The sequence below is a fragment of the Schistocerca gregaria genome, chromosome 8, assembly GCF_023897955.1.
Source record: "Schistocerca gregaria isolate iqSchGreg1 chromosome 8, iqSchGreg1.2, whole genome shotgun sequence".
NCBI lineage: Eukaryota > Metazoa > Arthropoda > Insecta > Orthoptera > Acrididae > Schistocerca > Schistocerca gregaria.
In genome coordinates this window covers 135,528,540-135,549,422 of record NC_064927.1, presented here as the reverse complement: position 1 = coordinate 135,549,422, position 20,883 = coordinate 135,528,540, and the positions used below count along the sequence as shown (strand labels likewise).

Below are 20,883 nucleotides of genomic sequence, written 5' to 3'. Positions count from 1 at the left end.
GCTACAACAGAAACAAGAAGTATCATGGAGTTAAAATACATTCAATCAAGCAGCATTCAGTGCTCCTGTTTTCACCCCAGTAATTCAGTATTCATCAAAAATGACAGAAGAAAACCTTAATTTAAAAATCAGAATGAACTATGATTTCCCCTAAGGCATAATTCAAATAATGTTCCTGCTCAAAAATTTTTGTCATAAAATGTGCATAGTGTGAATGATATTTATGTTTTAAGTGTTTCTCTGACAATTATCACTCTACAAAATGTAATGTACCGTATTTACTAGAATCTAAGCCGCACCTGAAATTTGAGACTCTAAATTCAAGGGGAGAGAAAAGTTTTAGGCCGCATCCCCAAATCGAAACGAAGTTGGTCCATTGTAATATGAGACACAATTTAGGTCGAATGAATGACGATACAGCTACAGTAGTTTGGTTCGAGTCGTAAGTTTAGCAGTTAAGTTTTACCAGGTAGCCATTGCTATGCGTCAGGCACTCCGTCCGTATTTTATACGGGTACCATGCATTTTTCACAAGCTTCATCTGACTTGAATTGATCGCTTATTTTTCTCTGATCTGATAAGTGCCCTTCTCTTTGATATAGGTGTTTACCTCACTCGAAAATGCATTACTGTACTGTGTCATGCATTGTTTGTCGCATTCTGATAATGACTGTTTTACGGCCTGTCTCCGCTCGCGACATAGCTTGATTTCGTGCACGCTACCGCTGCCTTTTCAAAAAGAGAGAGAGAGAGAGAGAGAGAGAGAGAGAGAGAGAAATTGTAGAATCGTCTAACTTGCGAAACAATGGCAAGAGACTGCTATTTGTTGTTACTTACACTGCTGCTTTCTTTGATAATGATAAACAAGAACCAAATAACAGACTGCGTATGATAGATGTTCTGAACGAGAGTTTAGCGAAAATTTTTCTTCGTTTGAAAATCTTTGCAGGCGCCTCTTTAGTACTTTACATTCTGCACAGAAATTAGCCATCTTAGATTTAAAAACTAGTCAATTGCCGTGCTTCAGTTCTGACTGTATTACTATTAGGCATAAGAACAATATGAAAATAAACATGACACGATATATATATTCTTCCGTGTTTGCTGTTGTCTCATTCTAGTTTCGTAGTTTATTAGGCAGACAGGATTTAAATGAGATAACAGCAAACACAAAAGAATACATGGAAAAAAGTTTATATTCGTATTATTCTTATGGTGAAGAGAATACTGCATGTGTTTCACAATTCATAGAAGTTGCTCTTAGCAACCATCTCTTCTCACAGGTAGGAAAAAATTCAGGATGTAGAGTTGGCCATATTGACAAACATCCCAAACAGTCTTGCCAATCAGATTTTCGTAGTACATTGAAATGCTGCTACATTCGAATATGAACAATACGGAATTTGTATTTACTTCGTTGGATAATGAATGAAAATGTAGTGGTCGAAACTTGGGGCAGAGAAGAAAAAGCTCATCTTCCACCTTCTTTTTTTAATTTATTAACTGACGCAGAAGTTTTGGTGCCAGTATTTATATTGTGCCCGCAAAGCATGCCTGTGTAGCGCTACATATATTCGACGGTAGAAGTTAGTTGTGGTGGCACCTACCAACATTTTTCAGAACTTCCGCTTACTTTGCACTCGATTCTAAGCTGCAGGCGGTTTTTTGGATTACAAAAACCGGAAGAAAAGTGCGGCTTAGATTCGAGTAAATACGGTAACTTCTAATAATAAATAAAAAGCAGATAATTAATTGCCAGAAATTTTAGTCATTCAAAACTCCACCAAATTACATAAATTAATTTTTTAAATATATTAATTAATTTAATCAGTCATAACTACATAGAACATATTAATTTTACATATATAAATTGAAGTGTTAAAATAAATTTAAATTTTATAATTAATAGTTTAACATCACGAGGAATAATAATAATTCATGGTAACAATGGGAACTACACCCAGGCCAGCAAGCTGACAATCAATGTGCTTAACCACTGCGCCACACCACTGACTTGAAATTGATTGTTCAAAATTTCCTCACTAACTACTTGAAAAATTTGAGAACTCATTTTATCTTTTCCTATAGCATATGGTTAGATACACAAGGAACTTGAAACGGGTTACTGTCTGCTTCCAATCTCATAGTTTGAGCCAAATCAATGGGCCCTGTCCCACATCCTCCCCTTGTTAGTAACAGCAGGGACAGCAGTGGTGGTGGTAGTGGTGACAGCAACATCAATAACAAAAACATACTTCAGAGGCACATATAAAATTAACATAAATTTAAGTTCATGTGTCAGTTGTAGTGGCTATTGATCTCAGCTTTTACTAAAGTGCTCACTGAATTAAAATATTGTGAGCATTATTAATCCTACGCAGAAACATAATATCACAATGTTCAGGTATTTCTTCAAACATCCTGAGTGCGAGGATAACTGGAAACAAGGTTAGTTTGAACAGCAATTTCATGGACATATTCTTACACTAGAAATAGGATAGCAGCTGAACAACTGATATTTACATTTTTAAAATGGGTTAAAGCGGTCACATCAAGTCCCATTTTGCATCTCAGGATTCATCTCATTCCACAGTAATATATATTTTTTTAATTTATTCACGGGATCCAAAATACTCTTTAAAATGCTCTTTACGATACACGTATATCCAGAGGTCCATCAGTAGCTGCTATCGAAGAAAATGGATTTTGTTTTCAGAAAATGTAGTAGCTACCACCATACTCACTGTACTCCTGTTATTGGAGTGTTGGAGTATGTCTCTACTTTTTGTTTTGTTTTCTAAACTATCAAACAAAAATAACTGTAGCTGTGTATCTGTCTGTATGGATTGGTATGATATCTTTTAACCGTTTTTTTTCAAAGCAACTATCTGCATCTCTCTTTGGTACCACAAGATGATGGAACTGACTTCACCTCCTGAACAGCCTTCCCATAGCAGTATATCAAGGACACTTTATTAAGTGGTTTAAGAAGATGCACTAGTGCACATAACTAGACAAGATATGAAGATAATTTTTTTGGAAAAGTAGTTGCTTGCATGACTTTTCTCAGAGGTTTATGGCTAAACAATAATAGCAAGTAAACAATGGTTACATCAATGACACACTAAATATTCGCAACATTATTTGCAAAAAGATTTGGAATGTCACACAGTGGCAGGAATGGGAATCAAACTAATGCAGAATGAATTACAACTGACAGGATACACATGAGCAAAATATGAAAGGCTGAGACCTGGCAATGAGCAACATATGGAAGTGTGCCATTAGTTAAAATTTTTATAACAGTGCTAATAGTAATTATATGGAGACAACTTACACAAGAAGGAAATTACATTATATATATATATATATATATATTAAAAACAAAGATTCCAAGACTTACCAAGCGGGAAAGCGCCGGCAGACAGGCACAATGAACAAAACACACACACAGAATTACTAGCTTTCGCAACCGATGGTTGCTTCTTCAGAAAAGAGGGAAGGAGAGGGAAAGACGAAAGGATGTGGGTTTTAAGGGAGAGCAGACATGACATATTTCCAGATTTACCACATGGACTGTTGAATGGGGTCATACAAAAGCCACAAAAAACTAAATATTCCACTGTTATGAGTTTTTTGTATAGGGAATGCGTTAATCAATTTAAATTTCAGGATCTAAATTTGAGTGTAATGCAAAATGAGGCACAACAGATTGATTAAATAATGATGTTGGCTCAATTGGGACACTGCTGAAGTATAGTTAAGTAACAATCAATATGGTGAATTTGCGTTGTTTGCTACAACTGGCAGCAATGAGTGGATGTAATGTAAGTTAGCAGGGAAAGGTGTTGTGCAGGAGCAGCATGCTTTGTCTTTTTCACATGGTGCAGCTGCAAACCCTGTTATCTGCAATGACCAGCTAAGAAAGTGGAAATGATACGCGCAGGTAGTAAACATTAGACGTTTCATGTCACCAAAGTGGAAAGTGACTTATTGGCATGCTAAATAATAGTTCTTATTGCTACAAAATACATATCAGTTCTCAAAAGCAACAAATACACAAATAACTACTACTAAGTTTATGCATAAAGTATTGTTTGACTGCTAAGGACGGAGACAAAATACTAGTGGCCCAATACCTTCCAAATTCTGCCGATTCAGAGCTGGAGAGATGATCACTATAGATAGAGTTTACAGGTAGCACAGATTTTTTTCTATACTTTCTAATACTCACAAGATCATCACCAGGCCTTTTCCTCAGGGTGGCAAGGTCAAGTGATGCTGGTTGAAGAACTAATGGATCCACAATATCTTGTATTATCCCATCTGCCAATTTTCCTAGTTCCTGACATGAAGAGCGAATCTCTTCTATAGGTCTTTCAGCAAACCGATCAAGATGGGCACATGTAGCTATCTTTAAACTTAGTCGTAGCAATGAAACCTTGCGTTCATGATACTCAAGCTGTCCTGTAAATGGTGACCTGTAATGAAATAGTCTTCCTTAACATTCCATGTTAACACGGTAGCAGTGAAAGTAAAATGGTGTTTCACTGATACATATGCAAAGATATATAATGCACTTCAGTTTACTATGACACAAATAAGACATTGTGACACAAAGTACAATAATATAACAGGACATATTTAAAAATTCAAATAAATATCAACATACTTTTTAAGCTATGGGTTACTGAAAGAGCTTGCATCAGGACAGATGTTTACCCTAAAGCCCAAGAGTTAAAGTGAGGGGACTGATTACTGTGAAAGGGAAGCTACTGCTGCTTGCTGGTGGATTTTTTCTAAAGTAGAGGGAGGAGGAGATAATCATACACGTGGATATCAACATTTACAAAAATATTATGGAATTTGGAGAAAGATCATTTAAAGTTCAATAAAAAACTATCTGTAAAAACAGTAAAACAAAATGTAGCAAACGTATTGAGTCTGAAAAAGAATACAGACGGCAAAAGCGTCTTATATGAATTTTATCCATACCAGTTCTGAGGGCCCAAAAAATTCTCTTTCACGTAACCTGTTGAAGAGGCTGTCAAAGTAGAGAGCCATTTTGATTCCCAAGGCTACTCTTCTGATCTCAAAAGTGAAATAAATATTAATCCAAACAATTGCTTGGGCTTTCTCCGGATCATACAAGCCATTTACATTTGGAATGTTATTGTACAGCGATGTTCTATCAATAGCACCCACCTCAACAAGGACAGTGGTAGAACTCAAGCTAGCAAGAACAGGATTAGGAGAAAACAGCAGTATGTCTATGGAGAATAGGGTTAATGTATTAAATGATGTTTTACACACTTCAGAATCTTAAGATGGCCAACATATACCTGAAATTGGTAATGATTGACCAATGTTTTGATATAGTGCCTGAAATAAAAGGTAGAGAATAGCTGGCTGGATTGCCAGTAAGATCAGACCTGTTGACCTTGGCAGAGGTATTCACTGACAGTGAAAATTTAGTGTGTTAAAGATATTGTTAAGACCCTTAAACATAGTGTTAGTTCTGTTGTCCAATGGCTGACTCATCATTACAAAGGTTAGGAATGAGAAGTGGACCACTATAAATAGGAATCTCTGTACAAATGTATTTTGTACAGGAGATAAGTTGTCAAAGCAATAACAAAAGCTAGATTAGAAATTATGTGTAAACTACTGCTCACTTTTCTTAAAAACCAACTGACATGACCAATACATCAGGATTTTAGTTGACTAAGAGGTTATATCAATGGTATTATCGTTACAATGCATATGGAAAAACATAGCTTACAATGGTATGGGTACAGCACTATTTGAATTTCCAGTCAAAAAACTCGTATCCTTATACATACACCAACAACGAAAAATTAATGTGACTTTTCTGGCGCTATTTTGATGCCTAATGAGGGTTCTGCAGACTTGCCAATTTGTATCACAGCCATTAGGAGATGCTCTTTGACTTCCTGCTACTGTGTTGCTACTTCATAGCCGACTGAGCATTCGAGCAGACTGCACAGAACTCTTCATCGGTTTCAGATAGCATCACGCCCTTGGAACCTAATATCCAAAGAGAAGAGGAAGAACAAGGTGTACAGTTGATTTATTTGTTAAGTTCAAATATTAAGCTCAAGATGCATGAGGTGTGTTAATGAAATGTGTATGACTTTTTGGTGACTACTGCTTACTTCATACACTCAGTTTTAATTTAAATTACTCGCTGAACCATTTACTTGAATCTGATATACTGTAATTACTTACTTATACAGGACTTGTTTTCTTACCTACATGAACATAACTTGTCTTGGAATGGGACTACTTGCCTAAGCAGGTTATGGAACTTATTCATTATGAAATTTATTAGAGCAATTCCTCTTTTAATTTATGGGCATGGAGAGCCAAGTAGTTTTTTCTTGAGTAACTTAGAGCATTTTTTTTTTTTAGACACAGGCTACACAACTATCAAGGGAACTTAATAAAAGACTGTTGATTTTGTATCAGTAGCCAAGATGATAATCTAAATCACCAGTACCTGCTCCAATTCAATGTCCCCTCTCTTCTGCCAAGCTATCTAAAATGAACAGCATACTGGTGCCTGAAGATAAATTGTATCCTTACTGCAAGTGTTCAAAACCCAAGTTAAGCGAATACACACTTGAGGAATGTTGATGTGCTGGTGTTACTTTTGATGTTTTCCCTTGGTAGCTCCATGGCTAAATGTCAGATGCCCAAGGGCCAGAGGCTCAATTCCTGATTGGTTCCTGTCATTTTTTGAACTTAACACCTGTTGACATCAGGGTCATTACAGTTGAGCTAATGGTCAAATTGGAGAAGGATGAGGCAGGATATTGGTTGGATATGCCCTTGAGAATGGAACAACCTTGCCATATTCTTTATGTGATTTATGGACCCTACAAACAGTGTACACCTGGATGGCTAGACAGACATCTAAAGCCTGTTTCTTCCAGAGGTGAGTCCAATGCTGCAATTACTGAGCCAAGTTGCTCAAGTTTTTTAAGAAACCATGTCAACAGCACTGTGGTTCAGAATACACATTAATAAATCAACAGCGCGATTGTAAGGTAATTTTGAGTTAATTATCATATCAATATCAGTGAAAGCACAAGCTTCTATTGGACAAGATGGCACAGGAAATCATCCTAGACTCTTTTTCATGGGCTCATGCCACCATTCTAGGAAAATCTTGGGAAACCTGGTAGAATGAATGGAAAAGAACTTTGAACCTATTTCATCTTAATATGAATCAAATATCCTACACACAGTACAACTGACAAGATTTATCAGTTTAACACCACACCAAGGTTAAGTAACAGGAAAATCTGTTACCTACTGTGGCAGTGGTGATAAACAACTGTTGTCTAGAGTTAATAAGATAGTAACTGATGAGGTAATGCTAGCAGACAATGAAATGTTCAAGAAAGCAATTTAGATGTTTTCTTCACAAATGTCATTTTGAATTGCTGGTCATTCATTAGCAGGCAGAGCATGTCAACACAATGTATCACTTCCGCAGAAATTTGTAAATGTTACTTCAGACTGTGCACATGCCCAGTTTTTTCCAATATGCAGTGGATTCCAAATTTCTGGCAATAAGGATTCACTAGACACTACTTACAATGTTGTTATGAGTGACTATGTGTAAAATCCAAAAGGTTGTGTATCTTTTTCTTCAATTAAGATTTATCTTGTATCCATTAATGCCAAATTTTTGCACATCATTAATCATATTTTTTCATGCACATCTGATCTGCTACACAATTACATATAAAAAAAAGCACTCAAGTCTATACCAAAGAAACTGTAATGTTAACCCTTGAGCCTCTGTATAAAGTGTGCCAACCACAAAGAATATTGTCTCGTACTGTTTCTTGCTGTTTTACAATTGTGAGCCTATATCTATTCCTTCAGCTACACAGTGACAAGTTGTGCTGTCATATGTTCACGTGAGTGTCAGTAATATAAAACAGTGACATAGGTGAGAAAAAACTGATTATCCGTGAAAGAAAATGACCTAGTTATGAGCTAACAGCACAATGTGTCTACAACATAATTAGTAATTACGCAAGTGGTTGGCTCGGATCTGATGCAAATGCACTGTTTAATACTTAAGAGTGCTTCATACTGTGTGGTAACACTTGTATGTGGCAATAAAGTGATACAATGAAAGTTTTTTGTTATTATTTAATTAAATCAGTGATTGAGCTCATATAATTAATTAAACTAAGATTACACTGTGATTCTGCTCATTCTGGTTTAACTTGGTAACACAAACACAGGTTTCCTTATATGTGTATAGAGTAGCTACGCTTCCGCTTGCTACAGGTTTAATGTTGGAAATTTTTGAGGACGTGTAACGTTCCTATCATTAATCTTGAAAGTCAAAAGCTAGCACAGGAAAAATCTTATCTGACGTCAACCTGCTTGGAAGTAACAAACAGACTGTTGCAAATTCTTGCAGGATTGAAGAGCATCTTAAATTACATTCACTGACATATAGCAAACCAGACATTCAATGGCTGAAGTTGCAAATAAACAGGACAACAGGAAAAAGACAACAGAAAATTTGAGGTACAAGTGTGTGTACACTCCGAGTGGCTTTTTTTCCCCATCACATGAAGGTATATGGTCGAAAAATATGTTCTAATATGAGGTCAATTGTTCAACACACTAAAATGTGCTGGGCAGTTGTTTTGGGTGCAACCTGCATACTACCAAGAAGTTTTGGGCCAAGTAATGTAAATGGGATATCAGATATTTCAGAGGGGATCCACATCAAAGAGAACCTGTGGAGACACATTAATCCAAAAAGAAATCAAAACAAATGTCCCGAATTTTCAAGATGATTATGCACAGGAAAGAGCAGAACTCTTAGATTAAATAGGGCGTAAGACAGGGATGTAGTCTTCAATCCCTATTGTCCAATCTATGGACAGAAGAAGCAATTATGCAAATAAAAAAGTTTCAAGAGTGGGATAAAAATACAGGGTGAAAGAATATCGATGATAAGATTCACTGACGACTTTGCTATCCTCAATGAAAGTGAAGAAGAATACAGAATCTGTTGACTGCGATGAACAGTCTAATGAGTGCAAAGTATGGACTGAGAGTAAACTGCTAAAGGCCAATAGAAATGAGGATAACATAAATGTGACTACCTAGAAACTTAATGTCAAAACGAACTGTCACAAAGTAAATGAAGTTAAAGAATTCTGCTACTTTGGATGCAAAAGAAACCTAAGACAGATGAAGGAATCAGAAAACAAAAACAGACAAACACAGGCACAGTGTGTGTTCCCAGCATTGGAAGTCTACTGGTGTCAAATATATGCCTTAATTTGAGGTGGAAATTACTGGGAATGTACATTTGGAGCACAACATTGTATGGTAGTGATTCATGGGCAGCAGGAAAACTGAAACAGAAGGGAGTTTAAGCATTTAGCATGTGGAGTCACAAAAGAAAGTTGAAAATTATTGGACTGGTAAGTTAAATGAATGGGGGGTTCCCACAGAATCAATGAAAAAAGCAACACATGGGAAACAATGAAAATAAAAAGGAACTGTATTAAGAACATATGTTTAAGCATCAGACAATAAGCTTCATGGACTACAGGGAGCTGTAAACGGTAAAAACTGTACAGACAGGAAGATACTGAAATAATTGAGGACATAGGGTGAAAGTGCTGCAATGAGATGAATGAAAATGAACAAAAACAAAAATAAACAGAAACACACACAGGCATGATGGACACCACATAACACCTAAATATGAAAGGCTGGGTACGGATTTGATCCACAGCCCTCCCAAATGTGAGTCCAGTGTGCTAACTGTTATACAACATTGCACTGTAGTTGTCGCTGGAGAAACCTAATGTGTTATGGACAGTTGATTAAGGCACTCCTTCTCAACGACAATAAACACAGAAAGAAGTTGCAGGCTATTATAAGGGTATGCAACTTCACAAAGCTTAGTTTATTCAGTCTTGCCGTGGCCCCAGGAGTGTGTGTGTGCATATATGTGTAAGTGAATGTGTGCTTTTGCTAGAAAAAGAGTCATTGTTCAAAAGCTATTGCGCATGCTGGTTTTTGCTATGTTTTTCTATGTTCCACGCATTGATCTGCTGTAGGTGAGTGGCTTTCCTTTATTTTACACCTAATCACTTACAGCAACATCCCTAAAAAGTGTATGTTACAAATTTCAAAAATGGAAACCAAAACAGAAAGATAAGCTAACTTTCAACAATATTTTCCTTCTGGCACTCCTGGGGTGCTAAGAGGGTGAGTTAAATAAAAACCTTAAATTTGTACTAACAAAGTGAAATTTCGTGCCGTTATCCTGTAAGTTGGTAAGCATGCAACAAGCAGCGTGCAGAATTGCCTGTAGGTGGCAGCATAGTGCAAATGCACATATACCGTCGCATTATCATTATAAAGATGGCTGCCCCACTTGCGACTTGCACCAGGGAAAAACAACAGCGTTCTGTTATTCGGGTTTTGCGTAGTGAAGGTGTGAAACCTACTGAAATTCATTGACGAATGAAGGTTCAGTACAGTGATGCATGTCTGTCACAGCAGCAAGTCTACTAATGGAGCAGGAAGTTCGCAAATGGTGTCACTTCAGTGGAAGATGCTCCTCGATGTGGATAGGAGGGGGTGGGGTCAGCACACCGCTCTCCCGAAGCGTTATGATGGTATTCTTGACCGAAGCCTCTACTATTCGGTCTAGTAGTTCCTCAATTGGCATCACAAGACTGAGTGCACCCTGAAAAATTGCAACAGCGCATGGCAGCCTGGATGCTCACCCATCCAAGTGCCGACCATGCCTGACAGCGCTTAACTTCAGTGATCTCACAGGAACCGGTGTAACCACTGCGGCAACGCTGTTGCCTAGCAGTTGAAGCCATAGTGAAGGAAAACCACCGAGTGACACTGAATGACATTGCAGCATGTTTACAGATTAGTCATGGGTCATCACACCACATTGTGCATGATGTGCTCTAGTTTCACAAAGTGTCTGCAAGATGGGTGCCACGACAGCTGACTCCTGAAATGAGAGAATGACGTATTGATGCTTGTGAATAACTTCTTCGGCACTTTGAACGAGAAGGTGATGGCTTCCTTGCAAGAATCGTTACTGGGGATGAAACCTGGGTTCACTTCCACCAACCGGAAACAAAGAGAGCGAGCAAGGAACGGTGCCATTTCTCATCACAAAAACCAAAGAAGTTTCGAATTGAACCATCAGCAAGGAAGGTTATACTGACTCTCTTTTGGGGGATGAAAAAGGTGTCATTTTGGAGCATTACACGCCTAGAGGGATCACTGTCACCAGTGCATCATACACAGATCTCCTAAAAAATCATCTACGGCCTGCAATCAAATAAAAGCAACGTGGATTGCTGTCAGCAGGTGTCCTTTTGCAACATGACAATGCAAGGCCCCACACTGCCCGTACAACAGTTGCAACAATCACAGACATGCATTTTGAGTGTCTTCCTCATCCACCATACTCACCAAGACCTTGCCCCCAAGTGATTTCCATATGTTTGGACCACTCAAAGATGCAATCGGAGGAAAGAAGTTCCGTTCTGATGAAGAGGTTCGCCACGTGGTGCATGAGTGGTTGCGCAGACTACCAAAGGAATTTTTTTCTAAAGGAATTTATGCACTTTGTAAGTGCTAGAGGACTTGCATTGAGTGTGAAGGAGATTATATTGAAAAGTGATACAGCTTTGTACCACTTCTGCACAATAAATAATATTTGAAAAAATATTTAAGGTTTTCATTTGACTCACCCTCGTATGTTGTCATATCTGAACTCTGCTACATGTATGTAATAACAACAGATGTGTCTGCACAACATATGCAGATACAAAAGTCAATGTATCTCCAGATTTGTTGTCACTTTTTGATTAAGGGCACATTTCCATGCTGTCATTAGGGCACTAGTTACTTCATGGACCTCCTTTGCATTTTTGTGGCATATGTACAATATATGTATATAGGGCTAATATGAATCAAAGCACTTACTGGCCACTTGTCCATGTTTATGTAATATGGTTTTTTTACCTGCATTCCCATTTTAATTTTTATAATGAGAAGCACAGAGAGTCAAATACAGTGAAAATGTAAACATTCAGTCACATTCACTAGCACCAAATTGTCACCTTCAGATCCAACCTGAACTTTGGGCTATGCTGAAAATCAGTCTATCATCCCAAACAAGATTTCAAGGAAGGGATTCCGATAGTACATTCTAGCTGCCATTAGCATGTAAGCATGGACAAATTTACCCAAAGAAACTCATATAGTGAAATACATTAATCCAAATGAACAGTCACACTAAAAAAAAAAAAAAAAAAATTACCAGAACAAGAAAATTTTGTAATAAAATAAACAAAATGTAAGACAGATGAAAACTTGCAAATTTTTTGTGTGAATTTTAGAATTAGGGGAAAAGAACCTAATGTGGAATTCTCATAAATTTGGGAAGGAGGTTGAAGAATGAACCAACTAACATTAAATTTTACCACCAGTGAGGGTATTCTGAAGTCTGTAACTATTTTGGTTATTTGGGACTGATAATACGATGTGATACGAGATGGAGTGACCATCTAAAATCTAGGACGGAAAAGATCAATACAGCAATGATCTGTTGGTGAAGCCCATTATTAGAGTGCAGTCAACCTCACTGAAGTTGTTGAGAGAATTCAGAAATGCACTGATAAATTCTTAATGTGGTAGATACGGCATTTATTAATATGTCTGGTGTGCTAAGATAGCTTAACTGGAATCATTAGCACAGAGAACAGTTTCCGACACCTGAAGTACATGACACAATGCCTTAACATATTGAGCCAAAGGACAGCTGATGCTGAAATCATCAATATGGTGGACAGCTGAACCTCGAAAACTGTTACCAACGACATGAAAGCATAAAAAAAGAAGAGAGAGAGAGAGAGAGAGAGAGAGAGAGAGAGAGAGAGAGAGAGAGAGAGAGAGAGAGAGAGAGAGAACAAACTAATGGTGGGACCTTCACAGAAATAAGGGGGGGGGGGGGTGTTTGGAAGTGTGTGTACTGGGTCATTCCATGGTTGCATGCAGGACATTTTGAAAACAAATACATTTACAAAAGCATCATGCTTTACTTGGTAAAACTTTTAATTTCTTACTTTACAATAGACTGCTTCTTAAGTAAATCAGACAACAAGTTTGACCCAGTTAGTTAAGATAAATACAGATAATGGAACCAAATCGAAATTTTTGTTGTCTGTGTCACAAATGGGAACATTTCTTATCCAGACATGTAGATATTTTGTTAAAATTCCATTCTCTTGGCTCATAAGTTTCACTGAAACACTGTTTTTTTGTAAATTAATTTCTCGTGAGACAACAGAATAGATCATGATAGTGGTATGTATAGAGTGCTCACAGCAATGTCATCAGTGCCCAAACAGAAGTTCCTCTCAAACACATACATCACATCTAAATTTTAGTTTGAAAATGTGTCGAGATAGATGTTAGTATGAAAAAGAGAAACAAATAGGAGTTAACAATTGAAATTAACAATCATACAAATCAATATAGGCAATACAAAAGAAGGGAAAACAGGTGTGCAAATGTGCATTTATAACTTAAACACAAACTTACCTCTATTATTGACCAGGTTAGGAGTTTGTACTGTCTTCACAATTACTGATATGTCTTCCCTCTACTTGTCTTTATTTAATGAGCAAAAACAACACTCCCTATTGGAAAGCACGTCATTGAGTAAGACTTGGTTAGATTCTTCCTCATATTGCTTCACTTCTGCAAAATAGTCCTGCTTCCTCCTAGCACTAGTACAAAATCTCCTGGCTTAATGTTACTGTTTTCTTTGTTGGATGAGGACTTTTCCTTTTCTTCTTCCCCTCCTTGCGGATACAACTGAACTGTCACTGACTCTACATCTATACTCTGCAAACCACAGTTAGTTGCATGGCATAGGGTACATCCCATTGTACCAGTTATTACGGTTTCTTCTTGTTCCTTTCACATGTGGAGTATGGGAAGAACAAATTTTGAATGCCTCAGTGCCTGCAGTAATTACTGTAATCTTTTCTTCACGATCCCTATGTAGTGATACGTAGGGGATTGTTGTATATTCCTACACTCATCATTTATAGCCAGTTCTAAAAACTTTGTTAATAGACTATCTTGGGATAGTCTAAATCTAGCTTCATGAGTTTTCCAGTTCAGTTCCTTTAGTATCTCGGTGACTGACAAGTTGAGCAAACCTGTTACCAATTGAGTTGCACTTCCCTGTATAACTCAATATGTGGGTTCCACACACTTGAGCAATATTCTAGAACTGGTTGCACAAGTGATTTGTAAGCAGTGTCCTTTGTAGACCAACTGCACTTCCCCAGTATCCTACCAATAAACCAGTCTACCAACTGCTTCACCCACGACTGCACCTATGTGATCATTCCATTTCATATCCCTACATTGTCATACGCAGATATTTGTATGACCTGGTGATTCCAACAATAACTCATTGATAGTATAGCCATAGTATCTATAGTTTTTCATTTTGTGAAGCGCACGATTTTATATTTCTCAACATTGAGAGTAAGTTGTCAATATTTGCACAACTTTGAATTCTTATCAAGATCTGACATAATATTTATGCAGCTTCTTTCAGGTAGTACTTCATTATAGATAATTGCATCATCTGCAAAAAGCCCAATGCCACAATTAATATTGTCTGCAAGGTCATTAACATACAGTATCAACAGCAAGTGTCCCAACACACTTCCTGGGGCAACCTGAAGTTACTTCCACATCTGAGAATGACCCTCCATCCAAGTTAACATGTTGTGTCATTCCTATCAACAAGCCCTCAATCCAGTCAAAAATTTCACTTGCTAGCCCATGTGAGCGTACTTTTGACAATACGCGTAGATGTGGTACTGAGTCAAATGCTTTTCGGAAACTAAGAAATAGTGCACTGATACGATTGCCTTGATCCAAAGCTTTCAGTATGTCGTGAGAAAAGTGCAAGTTGGGTTGCACATGATTCACATTTTCGGAATCCATAATGGTTGACATTGAGGTGTTCATTCTATTCTAGATTCCTCTTGTTCAGAGGTTACAGATACTTTCAACACTCCTTATTTACTACATGTTGTCACATAATGAACTTCACAAAGGGATGGAATTGGCTGTAGATTTTTCCAGTGTCCGTTCTGAAATGACAATGATGCTTTAATTTCCTGTGCAGTTGTGTTACACTTTTTTAAATTCTGTTTTGCACATTTCTAGAATTCATAAGGCAAGTAATCTCTTGATACGATTTCACCATTCCCCACACAGTTCTCTTCAAAGTTTCCTTCAGCTGTTTGGCAACTTCTCTTCACCTTAGCACCTGCTTTCCCTAACGATCTGAACTGTTATATGAATCCTTTAGTGGAGATGCTTTGTCTGTCTTGTCTAATGATGTCAGCTTTTTCTCTGCTGCTTCTGCCTTACCCAATCTTGCTAACACATGAGTTTTAACTCCTTTCTATCAGTTTAAAGTGCTTGTTTTCTTTCATCCCTTGTAATTAAAACCGTTCACACTCTTTCGATTGATATTCTGCATACTTCACTGGATCCTGTTCAAGTTTTTTGCTAAACACATGTGCTCTCTTAGCAGATGACTTTCTTAAACTGCGACATAGTTTAGACACCTCAAAAGCAAATAACTAAGTAATTTTTTAGTTTGCATAGTGTGTAACATTGAATTGGAAAAGTTAATATGATGCGGTAGAGCAGTGTCATACACCCAATTTTGGGCACAAAAGAATCAAGCTATAAAGAAAATTTGTTCTAGAAAAGTGCAACTTATTCACACACCTCACTTTCAGAAGCTTTCAAATTGATAATTTCATTACATTTGCTATAATATAAATAAAATCATGTTTTGTGTTGGCTCTGTGACAAAGGATCATTAAGGTTTATTTTGATGCATTACACATGGAAAAGCTCACTTGATTTGCTTCAACATTTCACATAAAATTCTACAACATTTGAACAGCTAGTGTGTCAAATGGCAGCAATAGAGAAACAAAAAAGCAGGTGATCAGGGTAGTCAACCCACAAGCAGCGATTTCCCTTTACTGTACAGTTCTACAACGATGAAACTGAAATATCAATAGAAATAAAATACTGCAGTATTTTTAAAAAATAAGTCATTTAATTGTCAGAAGGGATCTTTTGCTGTAAAAAGTTTCTATTACATTTATCTTGAACTGCTTCAGTTTTGTGTACAGAGGGTCTTTTTACATGGAATGACCCTACTGTCTTCTCTAGACCTATTTAAGCCTTTAAAGAGGCACTGTAAAAATCCTCTTTCCTCATAGCATATTCATGAGTAATAGGCCAGGGAGTTAGTTGCTACTGGTGGTATGAAGCACCCTCTGCCTTGCACTGCTAGTGGGTTGTCTAGTATGTGGGTAGATCTTACAATATGCTTTATACCTCCAATGCTGTCAATCAAAATAGAAAGCAAATCCCCAGACAAACCATGGTCGCCTTCTCATATCTGCGGTGTACAATAATGGTTCTTCTCACTGGATATCGAATTTATGTATGAGGTGGCACAGGAATGTTGACAGCACATGCCATGAAGAATGATGCGAACAAAAGGGTGTCAGTTGTTTGTGTTACATAGCCAGTGAGTGAGCAACAAACAGATGATGTGCTTTGAATAAATTCAGAAGGGAAGTTGAAACATTGCTGTAAATGAGATTATAAACATAATGCAACGACAAGTCCCAACCCATGATGTATTCAAAAAACAATGAAATATTTCTCTGATCTATGTTGCTACGTAATCAATCTGCACAAGCACAAAGAGTAAGGGGATCAATTTTTTTAGGGAGGAGATAGGTGGATCAATCTTTTTATTAATAAATCATGGGAGGAGATAGTAGGATCAATTTTTTTTTTTTTTTTTTTTTTTTTTAATAATGGGAGGATTGCCAAGAAGGATGACTTATAAAAAGCAAACAAGACAATGGTTTCAATTTCACAGCTAGAAATACATTGTCCATGTTCTCACCTCATGTTGGTTACACAAAACTGATATGTTGCCAACGTATGAGCTGTACATAAGCTCCACAGTGACTGCAACTGACACTGATCTGGACTTTAGTCTGCTTGTGTTCGGAGAGAGGTGCCAGTTTTACTTGACTTACACCACAGGACAGGAGGGAGGGGGGCAGGCAGGGCAGGTGTCAGATTGGTAAGGAAAAAACTGTAAGACACAAAAATGTATGGATAAGCAATTAAACTTACACGTCATGTGTGTGTTCCCTACAGAAATTACTCTTACTTTCTGCTATACTGTACATTTAATTTACCCTTTTACCACTATAGTGATGTTTCAAGTGGTATGCCGTATTTTAATACCTTAAAGAAAAACAAATTCAGTGGTACCTTAAACAGAGAAAACTACTATATTCTCCAATGTTGAAACTACAAACATTCTGAAGCAACTTGAGAAAGTCAGTACAATTTTTAATTCTTTGGAAGCATAATGTTGATATTCAGAAGTTAAAGAAATATGGTGACAAAAACAGGAAGGCAAAATTAATCAAGTCGTCAGGAACACCGGTCCAAAAATATAGACATAAGGTAAAGAAAGAAAGAACATAAACAATGAGGAGCAACAGGTAAGATTCTTTTTATTTACATTTAGGATCAAAATTACAATAAATACACATAGCTCTAACCACCTTTGAAAATAATAAAACGAATGTAAAATCAAACATACCTGTCAAGCCAGCAAACAAGTGGCTTCACAGCACTAATTACATTGGCTACATCTGCCAGTGTCTGAGTACTGACTGGAAGTGAGACAGTATTCTGCAATAGTTCCTTGTATAGGCTGTTAGCGGAGCAGGACAAACGCAGAGCAAGCAACTGCAAGTTTTCTCTGTCCAGTTCATAGTGCTACAAAAAATATTAAATGACAGTGCTGTTTCAATGAGCTATTACTCAGTATCTTATACCAAATACGAAAAAAAACAGAGACAAATATATATCCTTTCATTAGTGTTGAAAGGGAGGATAATAACTGAACACGCAAGATTCATGAGACGGTTTGCACATTATTTACTTTACTGAATGCGATCTACACACTAGAAATTTCATTAAGTGACTGAATACAGCAGCAGTGAAAAGCTTCTAACAATGAAGATCTATGTTAAGTGTTACTAATCGCACTATTTGAAGAGTTTTACATCAAATATTACATTATAATAACTAAACCGCTTTAGTATTTAATAAACAATTCAACCCTGGACTTACAAAATCTCTTAAATGTTCGACAGCTTCCAAAATAAGTTCCTGGTGACCAAGTTTGTGTACACCCAAGTGGTCAAGATCGTCAGGTCTCAGGTTCAATAGCTGCTGCCCGCTGACTTCATTGTTCAAAAAGGAATGTATATATGGTAAAACTGCGTTGTCGAGTCCTACGATCACCAATAATAAAGATTTACTGATCACAGTAGAACCATAAACACACACCTGTTGTTTACACACAAATTTAATTTCTACTGATAATTCAAGTTTTTACACACCTTTCAACCATTCTGTTACTTGCTCAGGTTTCCATTCCGCTACGTTGACGTATGCCATCTCACGAAACCATTCCTATCAATGTGTATTTTTTTGTGATTTTCTGCAGCACATAGGCACCTACCGTGAAAGCTACCTAACAACAAGTATAGCCTAAATCGCAGTACAAACATTTCAACTTCCTTTACTTTCGCCGTCGTTGCACTTCAATATCGTTAAGAGGGGACGTGTTATCCTCATCAACACCCACATAAAACGTATTTACTCCCATACTCCAAATCCACAATACACTTGCACCTCTGATGAAAGCGAAACAGCACCAATCAATGATAGGCGTAACCCATCAAAGATATTAATTTTCGAACAAAACAGCAACCTGCACAATGCAAAAGGTCTTTATGACATTAAATACAATTTATTTTCATTCTGAATGAAATAAACTCTATAATAAATAACATGAAGACCAAAGATCTGCTCATTCTGACAGAGTCTGACACTACGACACAGAACATCAAAATATAAGTAGTACAACGCTACTAAAACAGAATGACAGCAGCGTTCCTAGTGGTATGGCGGTGAACTTTGAATACAAGAAAATATGGCGCCAAAATCAGTATTTTTAACACTAAATACACGATGTAGATGACACTATATTTCATTTATATTTTACGAGTCGGCATCTTACTTTAGCAGTAAAGTTCGTGTCTGGAAACAAAAGTTTTGTGACCTTGCAAAGTAACATATTAGAGCAATCTTGATTTGTACTGATCAACACTTTGAAGTGTGTGTATAGAGCTGACAGCAAATAAGAGACCAGTTGTGATATTGTTAATTTATAGAGCAATTACAGGAGATCTCGGAATCTTTCTCAAACAGAGTGAAGCAGTTTTGTCAAAATTGTATAAAAACACATTTCAGTCATATTACTAGGTGACTTTAATTTAAATTTCTTGACTGAAAGAAGTGATAGAATAGAATTAGAGCAATTGATGAGTGCTTACAACTTAGTACAAATAGTAGGATTTCCCACTAGGGTACCTGACCACTCTAGTACTCTTATTGATAACGGTTTTGTTAAGAAGTCTAGGCACAGCAGCTTGTCAGTCAGTCAAGTCTTAAGTGGGCTGTCAGACCATGATGATGTACTTCTTACTGTCCCTCAGTTTGATCTTAAGATAAAATTACAACCTATCTGAAAAACTCTGAGACCAATCAATAAAGAAACAATGTAGACATATAGGTAGGAGCAATAAGTAGTAGACTGGTTTGAAATATATAATTCAACAGAAGTTAACTCAAAATGCATCTTTATTAATCAAATAACAAGTCTTTTTGAGGAAGTATTTTTAAAGAAAAGAGACGCAGAAAACAAGTTTAACACTACATTTAAGTCATGGAGTACACGTGTAAAACAAAAAGAGTATTCTATGGGTCAGCCAGACAGTCTAACAATACTGACATGAAGAGGCAAGGTAAGTGGACTCTACGATGTTAAGGAAAGTGATACAGAATTAAAAAAGCATGCAGTTAAAAGAGAAAATTGATAAATCGGTTAACAAAATGAAAAGCATACGGAAATATGTGAGAGGTGAGACTGGGAAAAGATCAACTGCCAAAGAAATTACTAGTTTAAGAAATGGGTGCAATACAGTGGATGATCCTGAAATAGTGGCTAATATTTTCAAAAACCATTTCTTAACAGTCACAAAACAAATGGGGTGCCTGGGTACTGTAAATAAAGATACACTTTAGTAACAAAATGTTTGGAAAATGGCAGTGAAAGAAATAGAAAAAGTAATTCTGTCTTTAAAAAGTAAAAACTCTGTTGGAGTTGATAACACTTCTACCAAGTTACAGAAATACTGTTGTAATGAAAAAGTACAGTCCTCAGCCATATTTATAATTTGTCACTGGAGGAAGGCGTATTCCCTGACAGGCTAAAATGCGGACTTATACGACCAATTAATAGAAAGGGGGAAAAGATTGATGCTACAAATTATCGACCCATTTCATATGATACTCTCAGTTTTCTTAAGGTACTAGAGAAATTGGTGCACAACAGAGTGGTTGAGCATCTTAGTAAACGTTGCACCCTCAGCAGTTGCCAGTTTGGCTTACAAAAAGGGTATCAACTGAGGATGCATTTGTTGACAATGTTTTAGAATCTATAAATAATAATATGCTGACAGTTCGAATACTTTGGGACCTGTCAAAAGCTTTTGACAGTGTAAGTCACCATTTTCTTCTGAATAAAGCCAACACCCTAGGAATGAG

General features: G+C 36.9%; 1 protein-coding gene across 7 annotated transcripts in view; it reads right to left on the bottom strand.

Moving 5' to 3' along the window:
* The window catches only part of LOC126285326 (CNK3/IPCEF1 fusion protein), a 141,526-nt gene extending 122,363 nt beyond the window's left edge, over nt 1–19,163 (bottom strand). For 2 of the 7 annotated variants that reach the window (XM_049984635.1, XM_049984636.1), the window contains exons 1-4: nt 18,612–19,082; nt 18,340–18,503; nt 17,804–17,982; nt 4,235–4,481 (exon numbers count right to left, since the gene is read on the bottom strand). In XM_049984635.1, the coding sequence (XP_049840592.1) occupies nt 4,235–4,481; nt 17,804–17,982; nt 18,340–18,503; nt 18,612–18,669 (648 nt within the window). In that variant the 5' untranslated portion in view covers nt 18,670–19,082. Of the gene's footprint in view, nt 1–4,234; nt 4,482–17,803; nt 17,983–18,339; nt 18,504–18,611 lie in introns of all 7 variants that reach the window. The other 5 variants (XM_049984632.1, XM_049984634.1, XM_049984631.1 and 2 more) reach the window with 4 other exon arrangements.
* Between the last annotated feature and the right edge of the window lie 1,720 nt (nt 19,164–20,883).